Below are 27,606 nucleotides of genomic sequence, written 5' to 3'. Positions count from 1 at the left end.
TGATCGTGCTGTAGCAGTGGTCCAATGTCCTCTCCTCTCTGGTCGGGCATTTAATATACTGCTTGTATTTCGGAAGCTCATGGCTCAGATTGGCTTTGTTAAAGTCCCCAAGAGCAATGATGAGAGAGTCCGGGTATGTCCGCTCCGTGTGGAGAATCTGCTCTGCGAGTGCGCACTGAGCTGCTCGCGCATCCGCGTCTGGCGGGATGTAAACAGCGGCCAGGATGAATGAAGCAAACTCCCGCGGAGAATAAAACGGTTTGCAGTGAATAAAAAGATATTCCAGAGAGGGAGAGCAGTGCTGAGCAATCACTGTTACATCTGTGCACCAGCCACTATTGATGTAGAAGCAGACACCTCCACCTTTGGTTTTACCGGAGAGAGCGGCCTGCCGGTCCGCGCGCAGCAGATGAAAGCCCTCCAGCTTGAGCGCGCAGTCCGGGATGTCCTCACTGAGCCACGACTCCGTAAAACATAAGACACAGGAGGAGGCAAAGTCTCTGTTCATGCTTCTCATCAGGGCCAGTTCGTCTATCTTATTCCAGAGTGAGCGTACATTAGAAAGGAAGATCCCAGGAAGGGCTGTTCTCAGTCCGCGTTTCCTCAAACGCACGAGTACGCCGGCTCGCTTACCTCTCTTTCGACGTCTCACTTTCCTGATCAGAGTCAGCAGTAAATCTGCCGCAGATGCGACAAATATTGGAAATAAATCCACAGGCGTTGTAGTCCTGCAGTTAAGGAGCTCTTCTCTGGTGTAAGAATATCCAGAGGAGTGCCCAGACACAGAAGAAATGCACAAAAACAAGACAAAAGTAACGCACTGAAGCACCAGGGCATCCATACGCGGCGCCATCTTGGAACAGATGGCGTGTTCTGTTGTTATAAATACAAGTTTCTAAGTTCTACCAATCACTACATTGTGTTTTGATTTACTTTTTACACAAACCCAATCTTTTTGGAATTGGGTTTATATACAAAACAGCTCTGCCTCAAAAATGGTACACATTTCTGTGAGTGTATCTGTGATGTCAGGCATCTTGGCAGTGGGTTTGGGTCTTTATGAATTGTGCTTGTTATGTCATATCCGACATATTAGTTTGGAATCTGTCTGTTGTTTGTAGCCTAGGTCAACAAGTGTCCTTGATATGCAACGACTTTGAAATGCTACATTTCAAAGTAACAGCCACATGAAATCCAAGGCCCAAAGTTTACCAGCAGAACTTTATATTCAGCAGAATATTATTCAATTATCTGACAGTGGTTCCAACGACTTCCCATCCTAAGTAGTAATACAGTGCTAGTTAGTCCCAGCAATATCAACCGTTAAGAAGTGAACCGATCTTAGAGACCTACATTAGTAGGTTCAGGGACTAGTGGTGGTATAAGTTGCAGGTATGTCAGCCAAGATACCATGATTTGGAAACCTGTGTGGGATCATTCTGTCTTTCTTTCCTCTCTTACAGATTTGTGTTGTTTTTTTTACACACTTTTTACTTTCTTGTTAAGTTTAGGCCCCTAAGACTGATTAGATTTAACTAGTGAAATATCCTGGGTAAGGTATGAGGTTTAAAAACTGCTTCGTTAGATCCATAAAACAATCTTATTTTGGGGTAAAATATACCTATTCTCAAGAGTAATCACAATCACTGACAAGTTAGGAATTGGAAGTACCTGGCCTGTCTCACTAAAGCCATAAAACGGTGTATCATGGCAGAGAAAATGGAAGGAAATGGGCCACACCAGTATTTTTTGACAAAATGGTATTACCTCAATGAGAATGGGCTGGTGGTTCTAATATTGTGGCTGATTCAAAAATATTGGCACTTCACTTCAAGGCATCGCTCCAGTGTTATAGCTTGTGAATCGATGTTATAGCTGAAACTACTTTGTAGTTTGTGAAAACCGTGATCATATCCTCCTAAGGCTATGTCTACTATATACACTCAACAAAAATATAAACACAACACTTTTGTTTTGCTCATTTTTCATGAGCTGAACTTAAAGGTCTGAAACATTTTCTACATACACAAAGGACCCATTACTATCAAATATTGTTCACAAATCTGTCTAAATCTGTTTTAGTGAGAACTTCTCGTTTGCCGAGATAATCATCCCACCTCACAGGTGTGGCATGTCAAGGTGCTGATTAGAAAGCATGAATATTGCACAGGTGTGCCTTAGACTGCCCACAATAAAAGGCCACTCTGAAATATGCAGTTTGATCACACAATACAATGCTACAGATGTCGCAGCTTTTGAGGGAGCGTGCAGTTGCCATGCTGACTGCAGGATTGTCTACCAGAGCTGTTGCCTGTGAAATGAATGTTAATTTCTCTGCCATAAGCTGTCTTCAAAGGCGTTTCAGAGAATTTGGCAGTACATCCAACCGGCCTCACAATTGCAGACCACATGTAACCACACCAGCCCAGGACCTCCACATCGAGCATGTTCACCTCCAGAATGGTCGACCAGGTGGAGACCAGCCACCCGGACAGCTGCAGCAACAATCGGTTTGCATAACCAAAGAATTTCTGCAAAAACTGTCAGAAACCGTCTCAGGGAAGCTCATCTGCATGCTCGTTGTCCTCATCGGGGTCTGGACCTGACTGCAGTTTGTCATTGTGACCAACTTGAGTGGGCAAATGCTCACATTTGATGGCGTCTGGGACGTTGGAGAGGTGTTCTGTTGACAGATGTTTTTACTGTTCAGGGCAGATGGCAGACAGCTTGTGTTGCATCGTGTGGGTGAGCGGTTTGCTGACGTCAACATTGTGGATTTACTGGCCCATGGTGGCAGTGGGGTTATGGACAGTGAACACGAGTGCATTTTATTGTTGATATTTTGAATGCACAGAGATACCATGTTGAGATCCTGATGACCATTGTTGTGCCATTTATCCATGGCCATAACCTCATTTTACAGCATGATAATGCACGGCCCCATATTGCAAGGTTCTGTACACAATTCCTTGAAAGCTGAAAACATCCCAGTTCTTGCATGGCCCGCATACTCACCAGACATGTCACCCATTGAGCATGTTTGGGATGCTCGGCTCGGTGTATATGACAGCGTGTTCCAGTTCCTGCCAATATTCAGCAACTTTGCACAAGTATTGAAGAGCAGTGGACCAACATTCCACAGCCCTCAATCAACAACCTGATCAACTCTATGCCCATTGCACACCATTTGCCTCACACAGTGCAACACATCTAATGGAGATGTGTTGCACTGTGTGAGGCAAATGGTGGCCACACCAGATACTGACTGGTTTTAGACATCTGTAGCATTGTGCTGTGTGATCAGACTGCATATTTCAGAGTGGCCTTTTATTGTGGAAAGTCTAAGCCACACCTGTGCAATAGACATGCTGTCTAATCAGCACCTTGACATGGTGGTGGGATGGATTATCTCGGCAACTGAGAGGTTCTCATTAACACAGATTTAACCAGATTTGTGAACAATATTTGATAGTAATGGGTCCTTTGTGTATGTAGAAAATGTTTCATATCTTTAAGTTCATCTCATGAAAAATGGGAGCAAAAACAAAAGTGTTGTGTTTATATTTTTGTTGAGTATATTATATACACTCAACAAAAATATAAACGCAACACCTTTGTTACTGCTCCCATTCCCCATGGGATGGACGTAGAGACCTAAAATTCATTCCAGATACACAATATAACCATCCCTCCCAAACAGTGGTCACAAATCAGTCTAAATGTGTGGTAGTGGGCACATCTGCTATATTGAGATAATCCATCCCACCTCACAGGTGTGCCACATCAGGATGCTGATCTGACATCATGAGTAGTGCACAGGTGTACCTCAGACTGCCCACAACAAAAGGCCACCCTGGAATGTGCAGTTTTGTCTCACAGCAAAATGCCACAGATGCCACAAGCAATGAGGGAGCGTGCATTTGGCATGCTGACAGCAGGAATGTCAACCAGATCTGTCGCCCGTGCATTGAATGTTCATTTCTCAACCATAAGCCGTCTCCACAAGTGTTTCAGAGAATATGGCAGCACATCCAACCGGCCTCACAACCGCAGACCTCGTGTAACCACACCAGCCCAGGACCTCCACATCCAGCAGGTTCACCTCCAAGATCGTCTGAGACCAGCCACCCAGACAGCTGCTGGAACAATTGTTTTGCACAACCAAACAATTTCTGCACAAACTGTCAGAAACCGTCTCAGGGACGCTCAACTGCATGCCACAGGCCACAATTGACAATCTGATAGACTCCATGCGACGATGTGTTGCACTGCATGAGGCAAATGGTGGTTGTGGCGGAGGCGTGGCCCCGGGCGCAGCTGCCGGGGAGGAGTGGAGCAGAAGGCTCAACAGGGCGGCGCTGCGAGGCCGGTAAGAACAGCTGATGGTGTTTATGTACTGATGATGGTCTCCCTCCGCTGTGTTTATAGTGAGACGGGGAGGAGCGGCGAGGAGATCAGCTGGGCTCGTGAGCTGTCAGGCTGTGCGACTAAGTCAGCTGTCGAAACAAACAATTCAATAAATGTGGAAATTGGCAGTACATACCTGCGTGTGCGTGTATTTGTGCCTGGTGTATTCCACAAGTGGTGCCGAAACCCAGGAAAGTGCCGGTGGGGAAATGTCCGACCCACAGGCCGCGCCACCCGCCCAGCCCCTGCAATACTTGGCGCAGATGCTGGCGGAGATGGCGGCGATGAGCCGGGATCAGGCGGCCGACCAGCGTGCCCACCTGGCCGCGCTGCGGGAGCAAACGGACCGACAGACACAAGTTCTGGAGCGGCTGGTCGGGGCCGCTGCCACGCCGAAGCCCTCGCCACTGTCGGTGACGGTGCCCCGGATGGGGGACGGGGACGACCCACAGATTTTTTTGGAGACCTTCCATGCCACGGCGGAGGCTTGCCAATGGCCGCGGGAGGAGTGGGCCCCTCGGCTGCTCCCCCTGCTGTCTGGGGAGGCACAAACAGCGGCCCTGAGTCTGCCTTCGGCGTCAAGGAGCAGCTTCCCGGATGTGAGCCGGGCGGTGGTGGACAGGCTGGGGCTCACCGCCGAAGACCATCGCCGGCGGTTCCGGGCCTGTCGGCTGGCTACAACGGACCGACCATTCGCCTGGGCCCGACAGCTGCGCGACGCGGCGGTGCGCTGGCTGCAGCCGGGAACATCGGAGGGCGAGACGAAGCTGGTGGACAAGGTGGTGCTGGAGCAGTTCACGGAAGGATTGCCAGCGGAGACGGCGAGATGGGTCCGGTGCCACCGGCCCGCAAGCTTGGAGGTGGCGGTGACGCTGGTGGAGGACCACCTTGCCGCTGGAGGACCACCTTGCCGCTGGAGCAGGGGAGTCCGGGGACGCCGGACGAGGCCGACCAAACAGGCCCCAGTGCCGGCCCCGAGGCGCCGTGTGCCGGCACCAGGGCAGGCAGAGCGGCTGCCGGTGCTGAGCCCCACTAACCCGTTCGCGGCGATGGTGCCGTCCAGGGGAACTGAGCCGAGTGGAGCCGCCCCCGAGCCACGGAGGGCAGCACAAACGCCGGGGCCGGAGTGTTGGAAGTGCGGGCAGCCGGGACACCTGAGGAGGGATTGTCCGCTTATGGAAGTGGGGCAGGTGTTCCGCGTTGCTGGCGCCCCAGCACCCTCCCCCGGTCCAGGAGGGACATACAGTATTCCGGTAAGGACTCGAGGGGGTATACGCCAAGCGTTGGTGGACACGGGCTGCACACAGACCCTCGTGCACCAAGGCTTGGTTCGCCCCGGGGCATTATTGGAGGCAGAATGGGTGGAGGTGAGGTGTGTTCATGGTGATGTGCACCGGTACCCCATAGTGCCGCTGCTGCTAAAATACAAGGGCCATACACATAGGGTAACGGCGGCGGTTAGCCCGCGCCTGTCGCACCCCCTGATTCTGGGTACCAATTGGCCGGGGTTTCATCAGCTACTGGGGTAGTACGCGGGAGTGCGATCACGACCGGAAGCGGGGTGAGCGTGTGCGCGGCATTCAGCGGTGACGCGGGGTCGTCCGACACCGACTCCGGGGGGGAGGAGCCGGCGGGTCCCTCACGGGACGTCCCGCCGGCCCCGGAAGTGTCCCCCATGGGTGATTTCCCACTGGAGCAGTCTCGTGACGGCACCCTACGCTCAGCCTTTGACCAAGTGATGGCTATTGATGGTCATGTGGTGCGCCCTGAGTCCGCGCAGACCTACCCGCGTTTCGTCTTATTAAATGACCGATTATATCGAGTGAGTCGTGACACTCAGACTGAGGAAACACACACCCAGTTGTTGGTGCCGCAGGGCCGCCGGGAAACGCTTTTCCAGGCGGCCCACTATAACCCCATGGCAGGGCATATGGGCTACGAGAAAACTCTGGAGCGAATAATGGCCCGATTTTATTGGCCTGGCATCCGAGCGGATGTGCGCCGCTGGTGCGCGTCCTGCCTGGACTGCCAACTTGTTAACCAGCCGGCCATACCGAGAGCGCCTCTGCGCCCTCTCCCCCTCATTGAGGTCCCGTTTGAGCGCATCTGCATGGACCTCATCGGGCCGTTTCACCGGAGTGCACGCGGTTACCGCTTTGTGTTAGTCCTGGTGGATTACGCAACGCGGTACCCGGAAGCAGTTCCGCTGCGCACCATCTCGGCTAAGAGTGTGGCGCAGGCACTGTTTCAGGTCATCTCCCGAGTCGGAATCCCGAAAGAGATACTGACTGACCAGGGCACGTCGTTTATGTCTCGTACACTGCGGGAACTGTACGAATTACTGGGCATTAAATCTATTCGGACCAGCGTCTACCACCCTCAGACTGACGGGCTGGTGGAGCGGCTGAATAAGACCTTAAAGTCCATGATTCGGAAGTTCATTAACGAGGATGAACGCAATTGGGATCACTGGCTAGACCCTCTGTTATTCGCGGTGCGGGAGGTGCCCCAGGCCTCCACGGGATTTTCTCCCTTTGAACTGCTGTTCGGCAGGAGGCCACGTGGGGTGCTCGACCTGATTAAAGAAAGCTGGGAGGACGGTCCGAGCCCCGCCAAAAATGAGATTCAGTACGTGTTGGACCTGAGAGCAAAACTCCACACTTTGGGGAGGTTGTCACGGGAGAATTTGCTCCAGGCTCAGCAGCGTCAGCAACACCTGTATAACAGAGGGGCTAGACTCAGGCAATTTTCACCGGGGGATAAAGTGCTTGTGTTACTCCCTTCTTCCAGCTCGAAGTTGCTCGCCAAGTGGCAAGGTCCCTTTGTGGTCACACGGCGTGTCGGGGACGTGGACTATGAGGTCGCTCGGTCGGACAGGGGAGGAGCCGCGCAGATTTATCACCTCAATCTCCTCAAACTGTGGCGAGAGGTCGAAACCGCTTCTCTGGTGAGCCTGGTGAAGGAGAGAGATGAGTTGGGGCCTGAGGTGCCAAATTCTATCATTCCCACCTCCCTCCCTTGTGATGACCATCTCACACAGGCCCAGAGAGCGGACGTTGTCGCGTTGCAACAGCGCTTTGCGGACGTGTTCTCCCCCCTGCCCGGCCGGACGTCCCTCATCGAGCACCATTTCGTGACGCAGCCCAGCGTGACGGTGCGTTCACGGCCCTACAGGCTCCCGGAGCATAAGCGAAAAATCGTGCAGAGGGAATTGGCGGAAATGCTGAGGATGGGAGTAATAGAAGAGTCCCACAGCGCCTGGTGTAGCCCCATCGTTCTGGTGGCGAAGAAGGATGGGTCTATACGGTTCTGTGTCGACTATCGCAGGGTGAACGAAGTGTCACGCTTTGATGCCTACCCCATGCCTCGGGTCGACGAGCTCCTGGACCGGTTAGGCACGGCCCGCTTTTTCACGACGCTGGACTTAACCAAGGGCTATTGGCAGATTCCCTTGTCTGCCGAGGCCAGGGAGAAAACGGCCTTCTCCACCGGGGAGGAGTGGAGCAGAAGGCTCAACAGGGCGGCGCTGCGAGGCCGGTAAGAACAGCTGATGGTGTTTATGTACTGATGATGGTCTCCCTCCGCTGTGTTTATAGTGAGACGGGGAGGAGCGGCGAGGAGATCAGCTGGGCTCGTGAGCTGTCAGGCTGTGCGACTGAGTCAGCTGTCGAAACAAACAATTCAATAAATGTGGAAATTGGCAGTACATACCTGCGTGTGCGTGTATTTGTGCCTGGTGTATTCCACAGTGGTCACACCAGATACTGACCGGTTCTGGGTCCCCAGACCCCCAATAGCGCAAAAAACTGCACATTCCAGGGTGGCCTTTTGTTGTGGGCAGTCTGAGGTACACCTGTGCACTACTCATGATGTCAGATCAGCATCCTGATGTGGCACACCTGTGAGGTGGGATGGATTATCTCAATATAGCAGATGTGCCCACTACCACACATTTGGACTGATTTGTGACCACTGTTTGGGAGGGATGGTTATATTGTGTATCTGGAATGAATTTTAGGTCTCTACGTCCATCCCATGGGGAATGGGAGCAGTAACAAAGGTGTTGCGTTTATATTTTTGTTGAATGTATGATAAAGGAAATTAACAATTGTTTAAAATCCTACAAGAAATCAGCTGGGTTAGAAATGCCAAATGTCAAGAATTTTACTTAACAGTCTTCTCAATTAAATCGCAAGTGCTAAAAATGTATTTTTACTTGAAGCCTTAAAAATAGCCTAAAATAAAATATGACTCTTTTAGAGTCTGCTTGTTCAAAAATAAGAGCATTCTAAAAAAAAAAAATCCCAAATGCTTTACCATGTGCTTCCTTTTCTTTCCAGGATTACAAGATGTCCTGCCAGAGTTTCTGCGTGGGCGTTTTGTGGAGGCAGCCCTCAGCTACGTGGCATGCAACTCGGAGGGCGAGTTGCTCTGTCGCAACAATGACTGCTGGTGCCGGTGCTCTCCTCGCTTCCCAGAATGCAACTGTCCTTTTGCTGACATCAAGGTCATGGAGGAGAACCTGGAAAAGAGCAAAGAGGCGTGGAACAACTTCAACCAAGAGTTCATGGAATCAGGTATGGGTTCATGTTTCTAAGCAAGCTGTTGAGCTGCAGTTGAGCTATAAAGAGGTTGCGCTGAAGAATGCTTTGGTTTCGTTTCTGAACTGCTTTGGAAGAAAAATGCTTCACTTAACATCTGAATGCGTATAAAAGGTTTGTATGGCGATTCAAAAGCCTGCTGATAACTAATGCAAGATGTATTTTGGCGGTAAGTCTGCGGTGTGGTGTTTTGAGTTTGATTCTCAGATGCTATATGTCTTGTCACTGTTGTCGTTGTGATGAAACCTGTAACACTTATGGGAACAACTTTAACATCCATCGAAAAATATGTTCCACTTGACTTGGATCTTTGAGGTTCAGGTTTTTTTTTCTTCCAGCAGATATGTATGTAACACATTCAACACACATCTAGTGTGAGCCACTTACAGTCCAGAAGACAATTATCCTTCTATGCATTTAGTAAATCTAAAATAATATTTGAATATTTATAGACCACACCAGTCTGCTTTAGCACACAGTGTTGGAACCACAATCGTACACTGTCCAAAAAAACTAAAACATATTTTTTGTTCATATTTCAGCATAATTAGCATTACACTTGAGAATCAAAAAGACTCACAGTATGTCTATTTAATGCTTGCTTGGAGCTGCAATGAAATAGTTGGATAACCAGCAAGAGTGCAGTGCACTCAGCACTAGCAGCAATTTAATTTCAGAAAGAAGCTTGAAGAAATGTTGTTCAACAAATGAGTTGATACTGAATTGTTCTGCTCTTTAAACCTCTTAGATACAAAACAAATATTCAATGAATTACAAATCCTTAGAGTATTTGTGGTTTTTATGCAGATTCGTTTTCTTTAGTTTTGACATTACTTAGCAACATTTTCCACACAGCTATAATAACACTGAAAATCTTATTTGCTGGCCTTGCATTGAGGTAGGCTGTACAGAAAGGATGAGCTGTGGACAGCTGGACAGGGAGCGTGTTGCACAAGTTTGTTCGGTTCCAGTACCAGATGTAGATGCAGCAGGTGGGGTGGTGATGATTTATTCCTCCAAGCTGGAAGCAGTTTATGCTCAGTAACACTCTGGTTATACAGTGTGTACCTGTGAAGTGTTGCTATGATTATGTTCATAATTAGTCAGTTTGCAAGTTTCTGACAGACCAAAACAATAAGTTGGTACTCGGTTCACAGCTCAGTTAATGCAAACTTCATTAACAGCCTGATATACTCACTAAACACTTAAGTATGTACTTCTTGTTAGTAAGAGTTTGGATCCCCTGTATCTTCTGAATTGCCTTAATTCTTTGTTGTATAGATTCAACAAGGGGGATTTTGGTCAGTTTGGTTCATTGGTCTGAGATCTGGTGACTGTGTGGTCATTTGAGTGGAGCGAACTGACTGAAGTGGCACCATCTGCTCCAAGGTTTAACATGTTGTATGCTCAGAGATGCTCTTCTGATAAGCAGAGATGTTGTTTTCTGGCAACCACTTGATTGTAGAAAGCGGTCATTTGAATGTTTGCCTTTATTTCAGATCAAAGCAGTCTGGCCACTCTACTCTGACCTCTGACATTATCTATCTAAACCTTAAAGTGACTTTGTAGTTTTACTTTTCAGTGACCAAGAATTAGTACCTAACATCATTAGACGAGTGATTTTAATACTGTGGCTGGTCAGGATATAGTAGGAAAGAATGAAAAGTATGTATACAAGTAATGATACTTTTATTGCAAATACAGCAAAGTATAATTAAAAGTAGGCTGTTCTGTGTAACATCTAGAAAACCGCTGTTCTTTGTAAATAATTTAAAAAGTTAGAAAACATTGCTACATTTTTTAATTATTTCAATTTAGATAGTATTGTGTTAGTAATATTTTTAGCAAGCTAAAGTTAACTAGATTTACATTTATTTGCAGCATTAATTGATCCAAGTAGATCAGCAGAATGCAGGCAGAGACATCATTAAAGTTTGAATGCGCTAGCTTACATTATCCACTCAAATCAGTATTTTGCTAGCAGCAATGCAAGCTAAGGCAAGCAGCATTAGCTTACACTAATGCTAATGCTGTAATGTGGATCCTCAAAGACAGAGCAATGTTCCCGAGCCTTAAATCTAAAGCCAGTGCAGAAGTACCTTAAATTTCAAATTGGTGGCAATGACCAGCGGCGGCGGGGACACTCCTCTGTATACTTAAAGAAGGTGTATTTAAGTTTTTGAGCAATTTTTGATTTATGGCCTCAGTAATCACTTTCCTAATGGGTTTATGGTTGCAGTTTGCTCATACCGTATTTTAACTTTTGATTGCATGAGGATACTTTGGAACCACAGACTATAAGCACTGTCATTACTGAGGTTTACACGATTTATATAGAAAATATGCATCTGGGCACAGGTGAGGAAAGTATGTAGTTATTAAAAAAGTTAAATGTTGTCTCAATCTATGTGCAAATGATAGGCACACAATACATTTGATGTTACTTTGTAGAATTTAGTATTTAAGCCGGTGCTGTATAAACATAATGTAGTACAATCATAGTCCAGATTAAAAATTTGATTTACTGCCAATAAAAGTTTTTGAAACTTGAAAATTTTCAAAAACAACAAACAAAAAATAAAAACACAGAAGCTACAGAATACATGAAAAGCTTGTTCATCACTGCCAAAATTTCTGGCCATAACCATGGTTTCTGACCAATTTACAGGAAAGTGAAGGTTATACTTGAGCATGCTGAGAAACAATGAGAGAGCCTCAATCAGGTTAACAATCTCACTCTTGTTGTTTTCCAGCAAGCCGACCTATTCGTCATAGAAAGCAAGACACAGGTGTGTCATATAATTATGGCAATGATGCCAATAACTCGGACATCATTTCCTAAACTGGATAAAGCATTGTTTTTTTTTCTCCTTTGCTACATCTCAACACATCACCAGCTCACTTCTTAATGACTTGGAATATGTAGGCAGAATTTAATTGGAGACGGGTTTCTGGCAGTTTTTTTGTGAGCATCTTGAGTTTCCTCACAGAGATTAGCAGATTGTGTGTGTGTGTGCTGACATATAGGTTGAAATTGCTCTTTAAGTGACATTATGTTGCTAAACAGCATTTTTGTGCATTCACTTAGGCTCATTTTGACAGCACCTGACTTTGCAAGGTTTCTTTTACTTCCTTTTGCTGCGTGTTAAGTCTTTATAAAGAGGCGCTGACAAGGAGCACAGACAGGAGGAGGATGTGTAATTGCATGGCTTTTCTTGTTCTGCTGACTTTATGGGTTTTGTCAGGAGCTTAACTTTGTGTTGTTTGTCATAGAATATGAGGCCTTTAGTACATCTGCAGCCCTGTGTGTTTGAGCAATGAGCTAAGAAAATATCCGGAAAGGCTCCCCAGTTTGTAACACACCAACAAAGGGCAGACCAAAGCACAGGCAGGCATAGATTGCTCAGCCACAGGGATGACTGCATTCAGGGGATCATCAAAGTTTTATCTAATTTTAGGGAACACTCACAATCCAATTTCACGTTCACACACTACCAGTCACCTAGCATGAGGCGAGTTGGGATGAAAAATGAATGCAGAAAAAAGAGAGGAGGCTAATCTACATGACAAATATTGTTTGACTTTCAGAGCTTTAAGAGCAGGTGTTAGTATTCATTGTCTCTCCCTCTTTCTCTCTTGCTAGTTTTTCAGCAACTTTTCACTCGAACACGAACACACACACACACACACACACACACACACACACACACACACACACACACACACACACACACACACACACACACACACACACACAAAGTGGATTCTAGCTTCTGGGGTTGTCTAGGAAGTTGGGCTGAATCTCGTCTGCTGGGACAGGCTGATAAATTTATTGTGGCGAGAGGAAAACAACTGGGAGGTTGGTGTGTGTGACAGATTGCTCATGTGTGTGTCAGAGAGACAGAAGGAGGACATAGAAGAGACTACATCACTGTGTGTGCCAAACAAAAGAGGAGAATAATACCCTCGAACCTCAGCCAATTGCAATTTGAAAACCAAAGTCCCAAAGCTAGGTTGATAGCTAGCTACAATCACACACATACACACACGCACGCGCGCGCACACACACACACACACACACACATACATCACAAGAGCTCTCTGTTCTAAGGCTCTTCTCTCTCTCTGATAGATCTTATGCAAGGTTTTGGGAGGCAAGATGTCCCAGGAAGGTGTGAATAAGTTGGAACATCACACCTTTGGTTTCGTGAAATTGGAAAACACTACCAGCTTTAAGGCTTAGCACCAGATCCTCTAATACCTTGACTTCATGGTGTGTTTATGAAATTGAAGTGACATATTTGTAATACAGTGCTGTAATTTATGTGTCCTCTGTCACAGGCTTAAAAGTTGGTACAGAGTAGTTTTGCCTTGATACAATACTGCTTAGTTCTATTTTCTCAGTGTCTGATTGGCCATCTTTTGTGACAGTACATACACTACTAAACAAACATATATAATCATATTTCCACAAACAGTGACCAGAGGCTTTATTTTCCCCAGCCACATAAGATAAAGGCCTTATAAGCCTCTACTTAAAGCTAAAATGTAATTAGTGGTAGGATTTTAATTTCTCCCTGTTTAATCAGTGTAACTGATCATATGTTGGTCCAGGGTTTTTCTTTGATCTACTCTAATTTGCCCTCTTAAACTCGGGACATTATAGTTTCAAATGTAAAGCCCTCCAGTAGTTTAGTGAGGCATCTCCAGACTGGTACACTCAGATGGGAGTAATGATGACAAAGAAAAATAAATCAGAATGAAGGAACGAGATGCCACCACTGTGCCAGTGTGAACACAGCACAGCACGATTACATTGCTGAAATGATTTAATTAGAAGCTGTTTAAGGCATCTTAGCTGGTAACCCTGACCCTAATGAAAACGTTTTGGGTGTGTTTAAGTTAAAATGATTGCTTTCATTGGTCCCTGGTTGCCAAGATTTCTGACAACAACTTAATAAAAACAATAATTCTACATTCTGATTGCCTTGGGTTGGTGCTTCATTTGCATATTGCAGGGTTAGATTTGGGGTTGTCAGCAGTGATGACAGTAATGAGAGGGTAAAGGAAAGAAAGTTGAATTCTTAAAATTATGCTTCAGATTCTTAACATAGTCAGTGATCTCCAAAATTGTTCAGTCAATAACACCGTAGTTAACAGAAGATCGATATTTTATTATGATATTTGGTGGCCTGTCTCTCTTTTGGGACATTCTGCCCTTCCACAGAATATTGAAGAATATTGCAGCAGCAGGATGGCAACACAAAACAAAGCAAGCACTGATGACAACAGACATGACACTGATACAAAGTCAGATACAAAATTTGATGCCATCAGCCGATCTAATGTGGTGGCATTTCAGTTTGACTCATGGCCTTGTGATTTGATCAGAAAAGGGAAAGAAACTGTATGTTTGTTGTTTTTTATAAATCCCCCAAACCCAAAAGTCAACACTAAGTTTGTGTCATTGTGCCCAACGTTCAGAGCTCTTCTGCTGAGGGAAACCAAAGAGTCACAGATAAAAAGTAGCAACTGATTCCCTGTTTTATATTTCTGGGCAATTTAATGATTCCAAGCAAACTACAATGTATACGTAATATAAGTACAGGGCTGGTCACATTAAGTTAAAATGAAACAAAATGAATCATTCATGTATCCAAGCAGTTTTGAATAGCCTGATACTCCTCCCAGCATTGTTATAAGCAATCAGAAACCCCCCAGTGATCCATGACTTTAGAAGATAATTAACTGAACTGAGCCAACACAGGTGACACAACACTACAGTGACACATGGGCGGCAGTGCCTATCTTTAGAGCCAATTTTATAATGAAATTCTGATAGGGTTTAGAATTAGCATATCATAAGAATGTTCCACTCAACAAACAACCCATTAAGCTGGATCTTTACGGTATTAGCACAGCTGATGTGAGGAATGCGAGTTCTTGGCCCACCATATATGTTGCAGGGAGTTAGGAAACGAATGAGGTCACTCATACATGAAACGTAAGATGGAGCTTCTTGGTAATTAAGATTCAATTCCCTGCTCCAGGGGTGGATAGTAGGTAGTGTAAACTCCCTACTGAGAGAAAGTCAGAGTTTAAAAAAAAAGGAAAAAGTTCAAGTAAGTGTTTCATTTTCTGCTGTGTACAGTTCAGGTGAGAGACTGACACATGACATGCGAATTATTAACCAGAATAATGTTCAGGTGAATGGCCCCATACTTTAAATACTTTACAATCATTCTATTTTAAAAAAGGAAACCATTAAATTCAAAGTCCAGTTCTTTTGATTCTGCTAAGCATACACCAACTACAACATTTCGGCAACACAAGAATTTCCAACTGCATATGGAGGTGAAGGCAACTCTTTCATGCACATTGTGCTCGCACTCTAAACATTGACTTTTTCACCTGTTAGTCTGACATTGCACTCCAAATGACTTCCTCACAAGAGACAAACACTGAGAGCAATTTAGAGGTAAAAGCAGTCTTCAAAGCCTAATAAAATGTGCAGAATATCTGTTCTCATGTGCTGAGTGGCTCAGGAGGTAGAGCAGGTCATTAATCAGAAGGTTGGTGGTTTGATTCCTGGCGACTTCAGTCTATGTGCTAAGGATACATTAGCGCTGAGTATCTTTCTCTTTCCTTGAGAAAGAACGCATCATTAATTCTGAATGTGTTCATGTGAGTGTGAATGCTAACGAGAAAGCACTTAGAATGTGGCCCGCATAGCTTTGTGGGAATGAGACAGTTTGTATAAAGCGATTTGAGAGCTTAAGTAGAAACGCATCATATAAGAACCACTCCATTTACTAATTAAAATGAGGCATATAGTATATGGACAAAATGGATATCTACACATTGAAGAGACTGTATGCCGTGAATCTCCTGCACATAGCTTTGAAGCTGAAGTTAATGTTAGAGTAGCTGGCAACTTTCATGCACAATGCAGCTCAACACACGGTGACTTGTGTGGGCACTTTGCTCCCGAGTTGATGTGGTTCCTAAACACTTCCACTTAATACCACTTACAGTTTATCATGGAACATCTAGGAGAGAAGTAATTTCCTAAAGTGACCTGACCTGCAGTGGTGGCATCCTGTTACAATACCACAACTGAATTGCATGAGTTCTTTACAATGTGTACAACATGATCTGGCTGACGACAACAACAAAAGTGACAAAGCACCTAAAAGCTCTTATATAAAAAACAACTAAATACCAGGTTTGGGAGCATTAGCTACATCTCAGTATGACATCATTTGAAATGTTAAGCAGACATAAGAGACAGCAAAGAGCGTTACCGCTGTGCTGGTACAGAAATTTCTTTTGTAGGGGCGGCATTGGCAATGTGTTTAATAATGGTTAAAGTTTTAGGATGAGGGTTACATTTTTCATCAGAAACAAAGAGAATACAAACTGATGGTCATTGTGGTGCAGTAGTATGGATGAACAGTGGACACAAACAAACACCAACATGAAAGAAAGACAAGAAACCAAAACAAAGCTTCAGCATGAGAGTCACTGACAAGACTCCATTTACAGCACAAGATGAGTAATTTATATGTTTCTTAGTGGCTGGTAAACCATTTGCTACACTTGATTCAGCATTGAAACAATATGCAGAGACAAGTTTCAATATATGGCTGGAAGAAGACAACAAAACAGACTAAACTGCAACCAAGAGTGTTTCAGACAACATTCAGCAGAGTTCAGTAGGGAGGGGTCATTGTTAGGAACTGAACACCGCACAGCAGAATGGAATCCCAGCGGTGATAGGAATTAGGCCAGGATCCTGTGGAGTCTAGGAGAGGTGGAGATTGGAGGAGCTTGACAGCATGGGAAAGTGGAAGGGATATAAAAGTTAGATTAGCCACCTAACATCTGGGAAGCAGACAGATGTGTGACTACTGATCTTTCTTATTGAACTTTGGCATAAGCTTCATTTTAGTCATTAACACGCTACACTGTTTGAATGAATTTCCTACCAAAAATCAAGATTCTAAACTTAAACATACGCACTGAAATCGTACTTGGTTTAATAGTGACACATTTTGACTCATTATTGAAAATTGGAGTCAGGAACACTGTAAGCCCAGAATATGTAGCAAAGATGTAAAAGCTTAGCTTAAAGGCATCCACATAAAATGGTGTACAAGAGAATGACAAGGACCGTGTCTCTTCCGATAAGAGGAAATACAGCACTGCAGCCCATTGAAAAGACAAGAGCCTCAGCAAACACAGGAGAGGCTTCAGCAGCTAACAGAGACTCTATACGTCATCACTTAACCAGCATTATGAGTCTTATCAAGTAGTAGCACATTGCTTTTTATTTTATTTACTCATTTTAATTTTAATTGTACTGTTTGATGTTGCCATGGACAATTCATGAAACAAAGGTGCTGTACTGATGTTGGTGTGTACTTGTCTGCAGGTTGTCTATATTTCTTGTGGAATATGATGAAGGCTTATCAGATTAAACTGTGATGGCAGATGTTACATAAAAGCTGCTACCATTATAGTTTATATCTTATTTATATTTACTCCTCAGTAACAGGCTCATTACCGAACTTCAAACCTCTTTCCATATTGCAGTATGCTTTTCTTTCTCCAAGCAGTACAACCTCTGAGAGCTGTTGGCATGGCTGCAGACTCTTATCCTGTCTTTGTTTAGCATAAGTGGTGCGTATAAGCTGCATGTAGCATGTTTCTTTTAATTAGTTGACTAATAATGAAGCACTCCATATCGAGAATAGGAAGAAGAAAGACAGAAAACCTTTTATACACAGGTTACCATTGTGAGGACATACTGTACCTGCTGCATCACAACACCAGTCACAATGTTAATTGGATATGCTGAGTGAAGTTGGTAGTAACCATTAAGTAGGCTAGAAATACTGAGGGGAAAAGTATGACACTGACTAGATAGTTCTTTACCAAAGAAAAGGTTTGTTTCTTTTTAGTATGTTTGAGTCATACACACACATCAAACACAGTCTGGCTGTCCACGTGGCAGGATGCAGGTACACTGCAGAGTGAGGCTTCGCTAAAAGGAAACCTTCTCTGCTTAAGCATACATAAGCAGAGAAACAGTGTGTGTGATTCAAAGCTCATCAACAAGGGACACCTTTAACTTCTGGCAGAAGCACAACAGCATCTACTTGGAGTCATTAACTCGTTTAAATGCTCTGCATGGTAACACAGAGCAGCAGCAAAGGAATATGAAGTCATTTTCAGAGAACAGATGCTTCCTGTGGTGCAAACACTATTTCTCTTCAAGGCCAGATTCCAAATGGAGTCTAGCTTTAAATGTGGTCAAATAGAACAACAGCGCACTCACAAATACCAGTTTACTGCAGTTCTTTCATTCACTGGCTGATGGAGTTCACAAAAAAGCGAAGCTAGAGAAGGGTTGATGGGTGGGTCAGCAAAATGTGTAATTTTGAAAATTTTACTTGAAAATGGGTATAATGGATGAAAACTAAACCGCAGTTTTCAACATTTTACTCAGTGGTTATCAGAATTTAGAAGCAATTGCAGATCTAAATATCCCTTTATTTTATGAGCTTGTAGTGAGAACTGCAGTGGTTTTTGCATTTGCTCAGTAATTTGCCATCAAACCTTGCAGGAAATTGAAAGCAGCACGGAAAACTGTCAGGCAACACAGAGAACTGATGTGGACTTTAAAAAACATATATTTGGTAGTTCACCCACTAGCACCTTGCACATTGGAGGTTTTCATATGTGAATAAAAGCGCTGTGAGCTCTACACATACAAAATAGGATAGGAGGATGTTAGTGAAGTTCATGTAAAAGTTCATGTAAAAGATTCTAGTGTCAAGTGACTTTTTTTGGATTTTACACAAAGGATCTTAAAGTTATTCCATTTCTGGGTCATTATGAGATCAGCAACAGTGGCAAAAGTTTCAGGCATTCTTCTTTTTTACCCAAGTAAAAAGTGAAAAACTACAGGCTTACTCAAAGTCAGAAAGAATATTTTTACCAGCTATTACTGTGCAACACTAGCTGATCTTTATGCCATATTAACAAAATATTAGTACATGGGAATAGAGACTTTATTTTGACTTTGCTTCCTAACCAAAACAGAAAAAATCAACAGTTAAAGTGAGATTTGGCAGGTGGGGCACCCCAAGATTGGTTATAGTGGGTCAGTGTGGTTAAAAAAATCACAACTCACAATCATTTCTTTGTGATCAGCTGACCTGTGCTGCTGCTGCCTTGACCTGTACTGCTCTTTATGGATTTACACAACTGAATTCAACAAGATGTAACCCAATATCTCACAACCCATCTTGGCTAATTTTCCCTACACTCGAGTGTACTGTTTATATTGTCTTTACAACACAGTATGCCACCCATCAACCTTGAAGTAACATGAAGTTAGTAGAAGTCAGTTTGTTTTGAATGATGTTTCACAATATGAAAAAAACACGACTTCACTAACACAATACACAATGTTGGATATGAAAACGAGACCATTATACATCAGCTTTAAATTTACAGTTGGTCAAATGTCAGTCTGCACCTTTAAATATAGCCTCTCCTCTTCCTCTGCTCCCTCATTTTAGGCTCAAATCAGTTTGATATTTGTCTGAAGGCGCAAGTTAAAATGTGTTAAACCTAAAGTAACGTGCCTGTTTTGAAAATTTAAGGATTAGAAAGTTGTCAGAAAAAATAAATACCCATTTAATATAGAGATACCTGAAAATACTACTTAAGTACACTAAAGAAGTGTTTGTGCTTTGTTGCTTCTCACCTCTGGAAATCAGTAAAATGTACTTTAACTGGCCTGAAAATGTATCTAAAAACCACTAAACTTAGCATCTTTCCCCTTTGCTGTAGTGCAAGTAAGCAAGCCCTATTTAATCATCATCGTCTTGTTACAACAGGCAGACATTTATTACTGATTAATCTATAAATCCTGATTATGAAAGTGTATCTCTTTTTTTCTGTCTGTACACTTGTAATCCTCCTTTCAACTTCTTCGTTCTGCTTCATATCGCTCCTCTTGTAATTTTGTAGCGCAGGACAGATTGCCTAATTGTCTCTCTTCCTCCATCATGTTAATGAAAAAGAATCCCTGCAAGCTAACAGGAATCTGTCTGATCATTTGTACCACCTACAAATAATCCTGGCATGGATTCCACTCAGTGCTATCAGGACCCCACTGCTTTGAATCTCTGCCCATTTCCACCTTTATTGCTGTCATAAAGCATGCTGTGTCAAGGTGTAGATGTAGGTGATTTGTTAAAGCAAAAAAAAACAAGTAGGGTTCTTTTTTTCTTTTGTAGATGGATAGAAGGATGTAATCTGAAGATTTGGCAGCATTTACCCTCCTAATTTAATCTTCCTCATTTATTTCACAGGAGGAAATGTTTGGCAGAGGTAGTCTTTGCCTGTGCTACTAGTACTTTTTTCTTTTGTTTGTTTCTCTATTTCCCTCTACCTGTGCATCTCTGCATCTTCCTTGTGTACTGCAGGAATATCTATCTATCTATACACTACTGGTCAAAAGCTTTAGAATACCTCAATTGCTCCAGTTTTTTTTTTTATTGAAAATTATGCAGTTTAATGTCTCATTGCACTCTGAAATGATAATAGAAATAAAATATTTTTCAGAAAGTTCCTTCCATTTCTGTTGCAGAAGTTCCCATAAATGTGTGGCACTTGTAGCTTGCTTCTCTTTCACTCTTCTGTCCAGTTCATCCAGCTGGATGGGGTTTAAGTCTGGAAACCATCTTGGGTTTTTTTCCTGAGGTAGTTCTGGCATAGCTTGGACTTATGTTCTGAGTCATTATCTTGCTGTAGGATGAACCCCTGACCAACTAGGCACATACCAGAGGTTATTCCATGGTGCTGCAGAATGCTGTGGTAGCTGTTTTGGATCAAGGTGCCTCACTCTGTACAAGTCACCGACACCTGGACCATCACACTTCCTCTTCCATGTTTCACACTTGATGCCAGACACTATGGAACCATCCTTTCGCCTACTCGAGATCCTGCGTGATGAACTGAAGATTTCAAATTTTGATTCATCAGTCCATAATACCTTCTCCTAGTTTTCAGTAGTCCAATAGCAGTGTTTCATGGCCCAGGCAAGCCTCTTTGTCTTTTTGTGATGCCTTAGCAAGGGTTTTCTTGCTGCGACTCGAGCTCGAAGTCTTCTCTTGACTGTTAAAAACTAAGACTTGCTACACGTTGGGTGAGTGCCGAATGTTTGCTTATGTGTATATGGGGGTGGGAATGCACGTTTGTGTCTGCGTTCGCATGTTCGTCTGTGTCTATATGTCAGGTTGGGTCTCAGACTCCACCTCTCTGGGAACACCTCAGGCTCTCCAAGGTATGAAGGCCTATCTCCCCTCACCACACTCCCTGCTGGTGGCTGATGCCCTCAGAATTTGGTGCGCTGGTGGTTCTTGGTGTCAGGGGCTGGGAGCTCATGTATGTACCGGCTCACTCCTGGTGGCCGCTTGGCGGGGCCTGGTGCCTGTGGCCCAGCTGGGCCCCTTCTCGGGGGTGGGGCGCCCTCAGGCCCCTGGGCCTGGGGCTCGGGCCTCTCTGGCACAGCTGGCTGCTGGCAGAGCCCGCGGGCACGTCACTGCAACCCCCTCCGGCCTCTGCTCCATGGCTGCTGGGTGACTGCTCACCTGAGGCTCTCCTCAGCTCTTCCCAGGAGGGTGGCATGGTCCCCCCCCCCCCCCCCCCCCTTTGGTGGTCCTCCTTGGGTCCTTGTACTCTGGGGCCTCTGGATGTCTGGGGCCTGGATCTCCTCCATACCTGCTTCATGCCCTGGGGGACGGGGCTATGGCTCCCCACACTCCCTAGCACAGTGGTTCCCAAACTTTTTTTGCTGGGCCCCCCTTTGTTTTACAAGAAAAATGTTCGCGCGTGCGTGTGCACACCCATATTTTGCTCCATTGCGATTTATTTCACACCTCAAACATTTAGCAAACAATTAAGCAAATACAAGTAATCTGCAATAAATTACAGGTAGTAAGAAAATAAACTACTAACTTTTTTACGCTACATCCGCACCTACACGGAAAACTGAGATTTTCTTTTTCTTTTTCTTTTTTTTTTTTTTTTTTTTTTGGAAGTGACATCAGAAACAGCAGCATGTGACATCACGTGATGGCGGAGCTTCAGTTCATCCTTTGTCATCCTTTTTTTTTTTTTTTTTTTTAATAGGACAGGGGGAAAGAATGAAAGAAAGAGGGGGAGAGGAAGAAAGAAAACCAAAGGGGAGAAGAGACGGTGAGAAGGGGGGGAAGAGAAAAAAAAAACAAAACAAAAAACTCCTGGGTCACCTGTATGGAGAGAAAGAAAAACAAAAAAAACAGGGGAGACAGCAAACAACAAAGAGCAACATAATAATAATAAAAAAAAAAGCACCATCACAATAAACTAGCTAGTCATAGATATCAATAGTTACTAAATAATAAACGATATTGTGCAGCACGCAAGATAGACAGCGCACAGTGTGCTTTGAGGCAGCAACCAAGAAAGCTGTAGTCCGCATCTGTGAATACCCATGTGTACACCTGTGTGCATACCTGTGTGGATCAGCATGCTTGCATTCCAAAGGTTTCTCCATGTAATGATCTGCTAGAGAGTGTGGGGAGCCACAGCCCTGTCCTCTATGGTATCAAGCAGGTATGGAGGAGATCAAAACTCCAGACATCCAGAGGCCCCCAGAACACAAGAGACCAAGGAAGACCCACAGAGGGGCAGCCGCGCCACTGTCCCAGTAAGAGCTAAGGAGAGTCCCAGATGAGGGCTCATTCAGCAGCCGCGGAGCAGAAGCCAGGGGGAGTTGCAGTGACGCGCCCGTGAGCTCCGCCGGCAGCCAGCTGTGCCTGAGTGACCGAGCCCCAGGCCGAGAGGCCGGGGGCACCCCACCTCCAAAGTGGCCCGAGCGAGCCCCAATAAGCGGCCGCCAAGGAGTGAGCCGGTGTGTACCCGGACGCCCACCCCCAGATACAAAGAACCACCAACGCACCGATACCTGAGGGAGTCCGCCACCGGCAGGGGAAGTGGTGGTGGGTGGAGATAGGCCTCCAAACCTTGGAGGGCCCGAGATGTCCCCAGAGAGGTGGCGTCTGATACCCAACCTGACATATAGACACAGACATACAGGCACACACAGACACAAACATCCATTCCCACCCTCATGCTCTCATATGTACTTCACACTCAACCGACGTGGAGACAGACATAAAGAGACGCTGTACACACAATCACACTCCCCAAGCGTACTCTACTAACCGGGTCTAGGTACCCTTGCCCCTGGAGGGGGGAACTGCACCCAGACCCAGGTGGTGTTACCCTTTTCCCTGCGGTGGGGAGAGGCAGACCGCCCCGACTCCGCAGCAGCAGGGAGGCCCCAGACCGCAGTCGGACGGCCCACTCCTCCTAGCCCCCCCGCTCCAGTAGGCCGCAGAGAATGGGAAAAACTGAGATTTTCTAAAAACTCCTTTTTTGCGTTTACGTGTGGACGAGGAATACAGAGTTCATCACGCAACGTCAAAGGTATGTGCCTTTTTTCACGTCACGCTGTGCACCACGTTATTGTTTACATGAGATGAATAGCACAATGGCAGATTGAGACAAAATACTGTTAATCTGACTGTCTGCAGGTTTTACATGCTTACATACACACACACAGTTACTGTCCCTCTATTTACAAAGGCAGAGGCGTCACGGTGTGATAATTTTACGTGTCGTTGTTTTTTTTCCTGTGTAATAATATTCAACATTGCTGTCAATACATTTTTCAGAAAATGCCTCTCTGTGCAAAATGGGTTTAAAAACATAAACAACTGTGGGATACTGTTTGTCCGGGATTTGAACCGGGGGACAAATCGTGGCAGGATCAGCCTGATGTTATTTGTATCCCACTGTAACTTTACTGTATAAAGAGCAAACATCTCCAAAATGTCAGGAGTAGTTAGTCATTACAAGAAGTGTTTGTGAACTAAAAATCACGAATGTGGGATACTATTTGTCTGTGATTTAAACAGCCCAGCACTGCTCCCGACGAAGGGAAAACCAATTCTACAAGGAGACCTACCTCGGCACTTGTGCAGGTGAAACCAAAGGGAAGATATGCTTCACCATATTTTCTAGTCTTTGGCTTAGAATGAAGTTGGTTTGGAAACATATTCAGAGATTCTTCATCTCCTGCTTTGCGTTTCTGTAGGCGCCCCGTGCTGGCAGTGTCCAAGCGTTTTGTTTTTTTTCCCCCCTTTTCATCCCATGCCCCCCCTGCCATGGCTCTGAGCCCCACACTTTGGGAAGGTCTGCCCTAGCAGATTGTTACATGGAGAAACCTTTTGAATACAAGTGCGCTGTTCCACACAGGTGTGCACAGACACAAACTACCTTTCTTGGCTGCTACCTCAAAGCACATTGTGCGCTGTCGTCTTGCGTGCTGCACAATAACATTTAATATTTAGTATCTACTGTTAGCTAGTTTATTGTGATGTTTTGTATTTGTTATGTTTGTTATGTTGCTCTTTTTTGTTGTCTCGACAAGTGATCCAGGTGTTTTTTTTTTGTTTTTTTTTTGTTTGTTTGCTTTTTTTTTCTCTTCCCCCCTTTCTCACCATCTCTTCTCCCCTCTATTTTATCTTTCTCTCCCTCTCTTTCTTTCATTCTTTCTTTCTCCCTGTCCTATCCCCCAGTCATGTCTGTCCCGTCTGTAACGACTGAAAAAAACAAACAAACAAAAACACAACAACTAAGACTTGCTTGCTACGAAAACTGTGCTTTCAGCTGCTGTCCTGTGAGCCGCCTAAAACGCAAGCTGTTAACTCTCAGAAACTTGTCCTCTGATTCAGTTGTGGCTTCGGGTCGCTTCCTGTCAGAGTTTTCCCATTTTCAGAGTGTCTTTCGATGGTGAAGGAAACTGTACTCACTGACACCTTGACTTTCTTTGCAAATTCTCTGTAGGAAAGACCTAAGTCTTTAAGCGTTATGATGATCTGTCTCTCTTCCATTGTTAATTTACTTTTTCTCGCCATTTTTGTAGCAACTCACTACTTTCTGCAGTATAATACCGTTCATCTGATGCTCACGAGGGCATAGTAGCACAGTGTGTTCCTGCTATTATGCAGACAGAGGGGGTTTTAAGAAATCCAGAAAGGTGGAACACCTGTAGGAATTAGTAGCACCAGCTTTCAAGGCTTGATCAACCTCCACTGCTACAGAACAGCCCATTGTATGGTCCCTGAAAAGGGCCTTTTTGCATAATTCTGAAACGTACATTATTTTTCTTTCTTTTTTTTAACCTCTGGCAGTTCACCACTTACCTTTGTACCATTTCAAGCTATTCAATGAAGTTGAAGGACTGGAACTGCAATAAATAACTGGAAAAATTGGGGTGTTCTAAAACTTTTGATCAGTAGTGTATATATTTTTTCATTGTGCGCTACAGTATATGTTTTGTGAAAGCAAGGAAAAGCAAGCACGGCATTGTTACCATGTTCACATACAACACAAAGCATGAGACCCTTTGCATTAGTGCGTTGTTCAGAAAGGCACCAATATAAAATATGTAGTTTCATAGTTCAGAAATATCCCATTTGAAAAAACTATTAAAAAAATGCACCAATGATCATGTACATATTTATAGACATTCTGTATCCATTGCTTTCTATTATTACCCAATTGTCTTGGGAAAAACATGGAAAAACATGGAGATGAGAAAAAATAGTTTAACTTTTAGGACCACATGCTTTCATGACTAACTTCTCCTGTCTGTATTAACTTTCCTTTAAAAATGAAACACCTAGTGAGAGTGAGAAAATGCTTGCTTTTTAGTGCCTCAAATTCTCAGAAAGGCTTGCTCCAAAAGGTTCAATATAACCAACAGTCAGGGAAATGCGAGAATTTTCTATTAAAACAGCACAAACTGTTTACCATCAAGAGTCTGATCTGCACTGGACTAGAAGATGAACCTGGAAGTAGCATATATTTTTAAAGCACACAATGTTTACATTTGGGTTTACTATCTGCTCTGAATAAAACTTGTAGTAAATGCAAATCTGGTCATTATAAGCACTGCAAAAGAATAGTTATTGTAATACTTTCGGTGAACCTAAACATGCCACCTAATGGCATTAAAATTGGGGCATCTACACTATATCTTCAGCCAGAAATGAAAAATAGGAAAAAAATAGGACTGTACTGTTGGCCCGAAGTCATTTTAACATTAGAAAATGGTGACAGTGAGAATCAACACACATGTTGTGTTTTCTCCTCACTGAAACGAGCATCTTCATGTGCATTATGAATGAAGCACAATTTCTTGGTTATGAAATAAACATAATTACTAGTGTAGTGCAAGTATTATTTAACAATAATGGACAGAAGAGCACAATGTCAAAGTGTTTCCTTGTTATATACTCCTGATACTACAGGAACGCTGGTCAGTCTGTTCCTGGCCGTTTTTGTATACAGAGACATGACCTGAGTCAGTCGTTTTGACCACTGAATGAACGATCACTGGAAAGATTAAATATAGATTGCATACTATGAGTTGTCCAGAGCTAACAGTAAAAGGTCCAAGTTATCCCAAGGCTTTAAATTCTTGACATGTTCGTCCCTTCAGGTTTAACATCAGCAGTAGAGGTCTTAAAAGAGAACGGGCACCTGGAGTACATGTGCATAATTGCTATTTTCAAAGAAAATCCATATGCAATCATTCTCAGACAAATGGTCAACGACAGCCATAGCTGGACTGGCCATCGCTCGGTGGGCAGATGGTGATTTTTCGTTTTTATGGGCCGATGTTTTTTTCTGTAATGGTATCAACAATGAAAGGTGGTGGATTGGCCAGATGCTGGCCGATGTGTAAAAATAACTCAGTTGCTTTGTAGTGGCTATGGCGGAGCTTCCACAGAGGCCAGCAGGTGAATCAGAATCAGAATCAGAATCAGAAACTTTATTGTCATTGTCATGAGAACAACGAAATTAAGAATGGTCCCCGATCATTGCATCATCCCTAGCAATATCAAAATATAAATAAAACAATAAAATTCAATAAATAAAATAGATAGAATACTTAAAATACTAATAAGATATAACAGTAAAACATTCACATACATTCCCACACACATGCTTCAGACCGTGCATAGATTAACACAAGAGTGGCGTGATGGACATTTTTTTGTAGTATTCAGATGTGTTATTGCAGTTGGATAACAGCTGTGTTTGAGTCTATTAGTCCTTGCTCTGATTGCCCTGTACCGTCTGCCTGAGGGCAACAGTTCGAACAGGGAGTGGCCAGGATGTGAGGTGTCTTTTATGATGTTTTGGGCCTTTTTAAAACAGTGGGCGTTGTGTAGAACTTCCAGTGTGGGGAGAGGGCAGCCAGTGATCTTTTGGGCGGTGTTAATGATCCCTTGGAGTGCTTTCCTCTGAGCCCCTGTGCAGCTAGTGTACCAGATGCATATGCAGTAAGTTAGAACACTCTCAATGGTGGCTCTGTAGAAGGACACCAGCAGTCTCTGTGTGATGTTATTCCTCCTGAGAATTCTCAGGAAGTACAGTCTCTGTTGGGCCTTTTTCAGCAGCT

At 44.2% G+C, this 27,606-nt stretch overlaps 1 protein-coding gene and 1 pseudogene across 1 annotated transcript in view; one reads left to right on the top strand and one right to left on the bottom strand.

The window, feature by feature from the left end:
* Nucleotides 1–27,606, top strand: part of brinp2 (bone morphogenetic protein/retinoic acid inducible neural-specific 2) — a 278,121-nt gene that overhangs the window by 195,806 nt on the left and 54,709 nt on the right. The window contains exon 6 of the mRNA XM_085376930.1: nucleotides 8,748–8,984. Coding sequence (XP_085233056.1) covers nucleotides 8,748–8,984 — 237 coding nt within the window. The remainder of the gene's footprint in view (nucleotides 1–8,747; nucleotides 8,985–27,606) is intronic.
* On the bottom strand, nucleotides 2,238–3,391 carry LOC146614168 (uncharacterized; annotated as a pseudogene).

Source organism: Diplotaxodon limnothrissa, linkage group LG18 (genome assembly GCF_057381915.1).
Source record: "Diplotaxodon limnothrissa isolate DT_005_m linkage group LG18, D_limnothrissa_male_GT1.1, whole genome shotgun sequence".
In the NCBI taxonomy this organism is placed as follows: Eukaryota; Metazoa; Chordata; class Actinopteri; order Cichliformes; family Cichlidae; genus Diplotaxodon; species Diplotaxodon limnothrissa.
The sequence above is the reverse complement of the archived record's forward strand: the minus strand, read 5'-3'. Positions and strand labels throughout refer to the sequence as shown.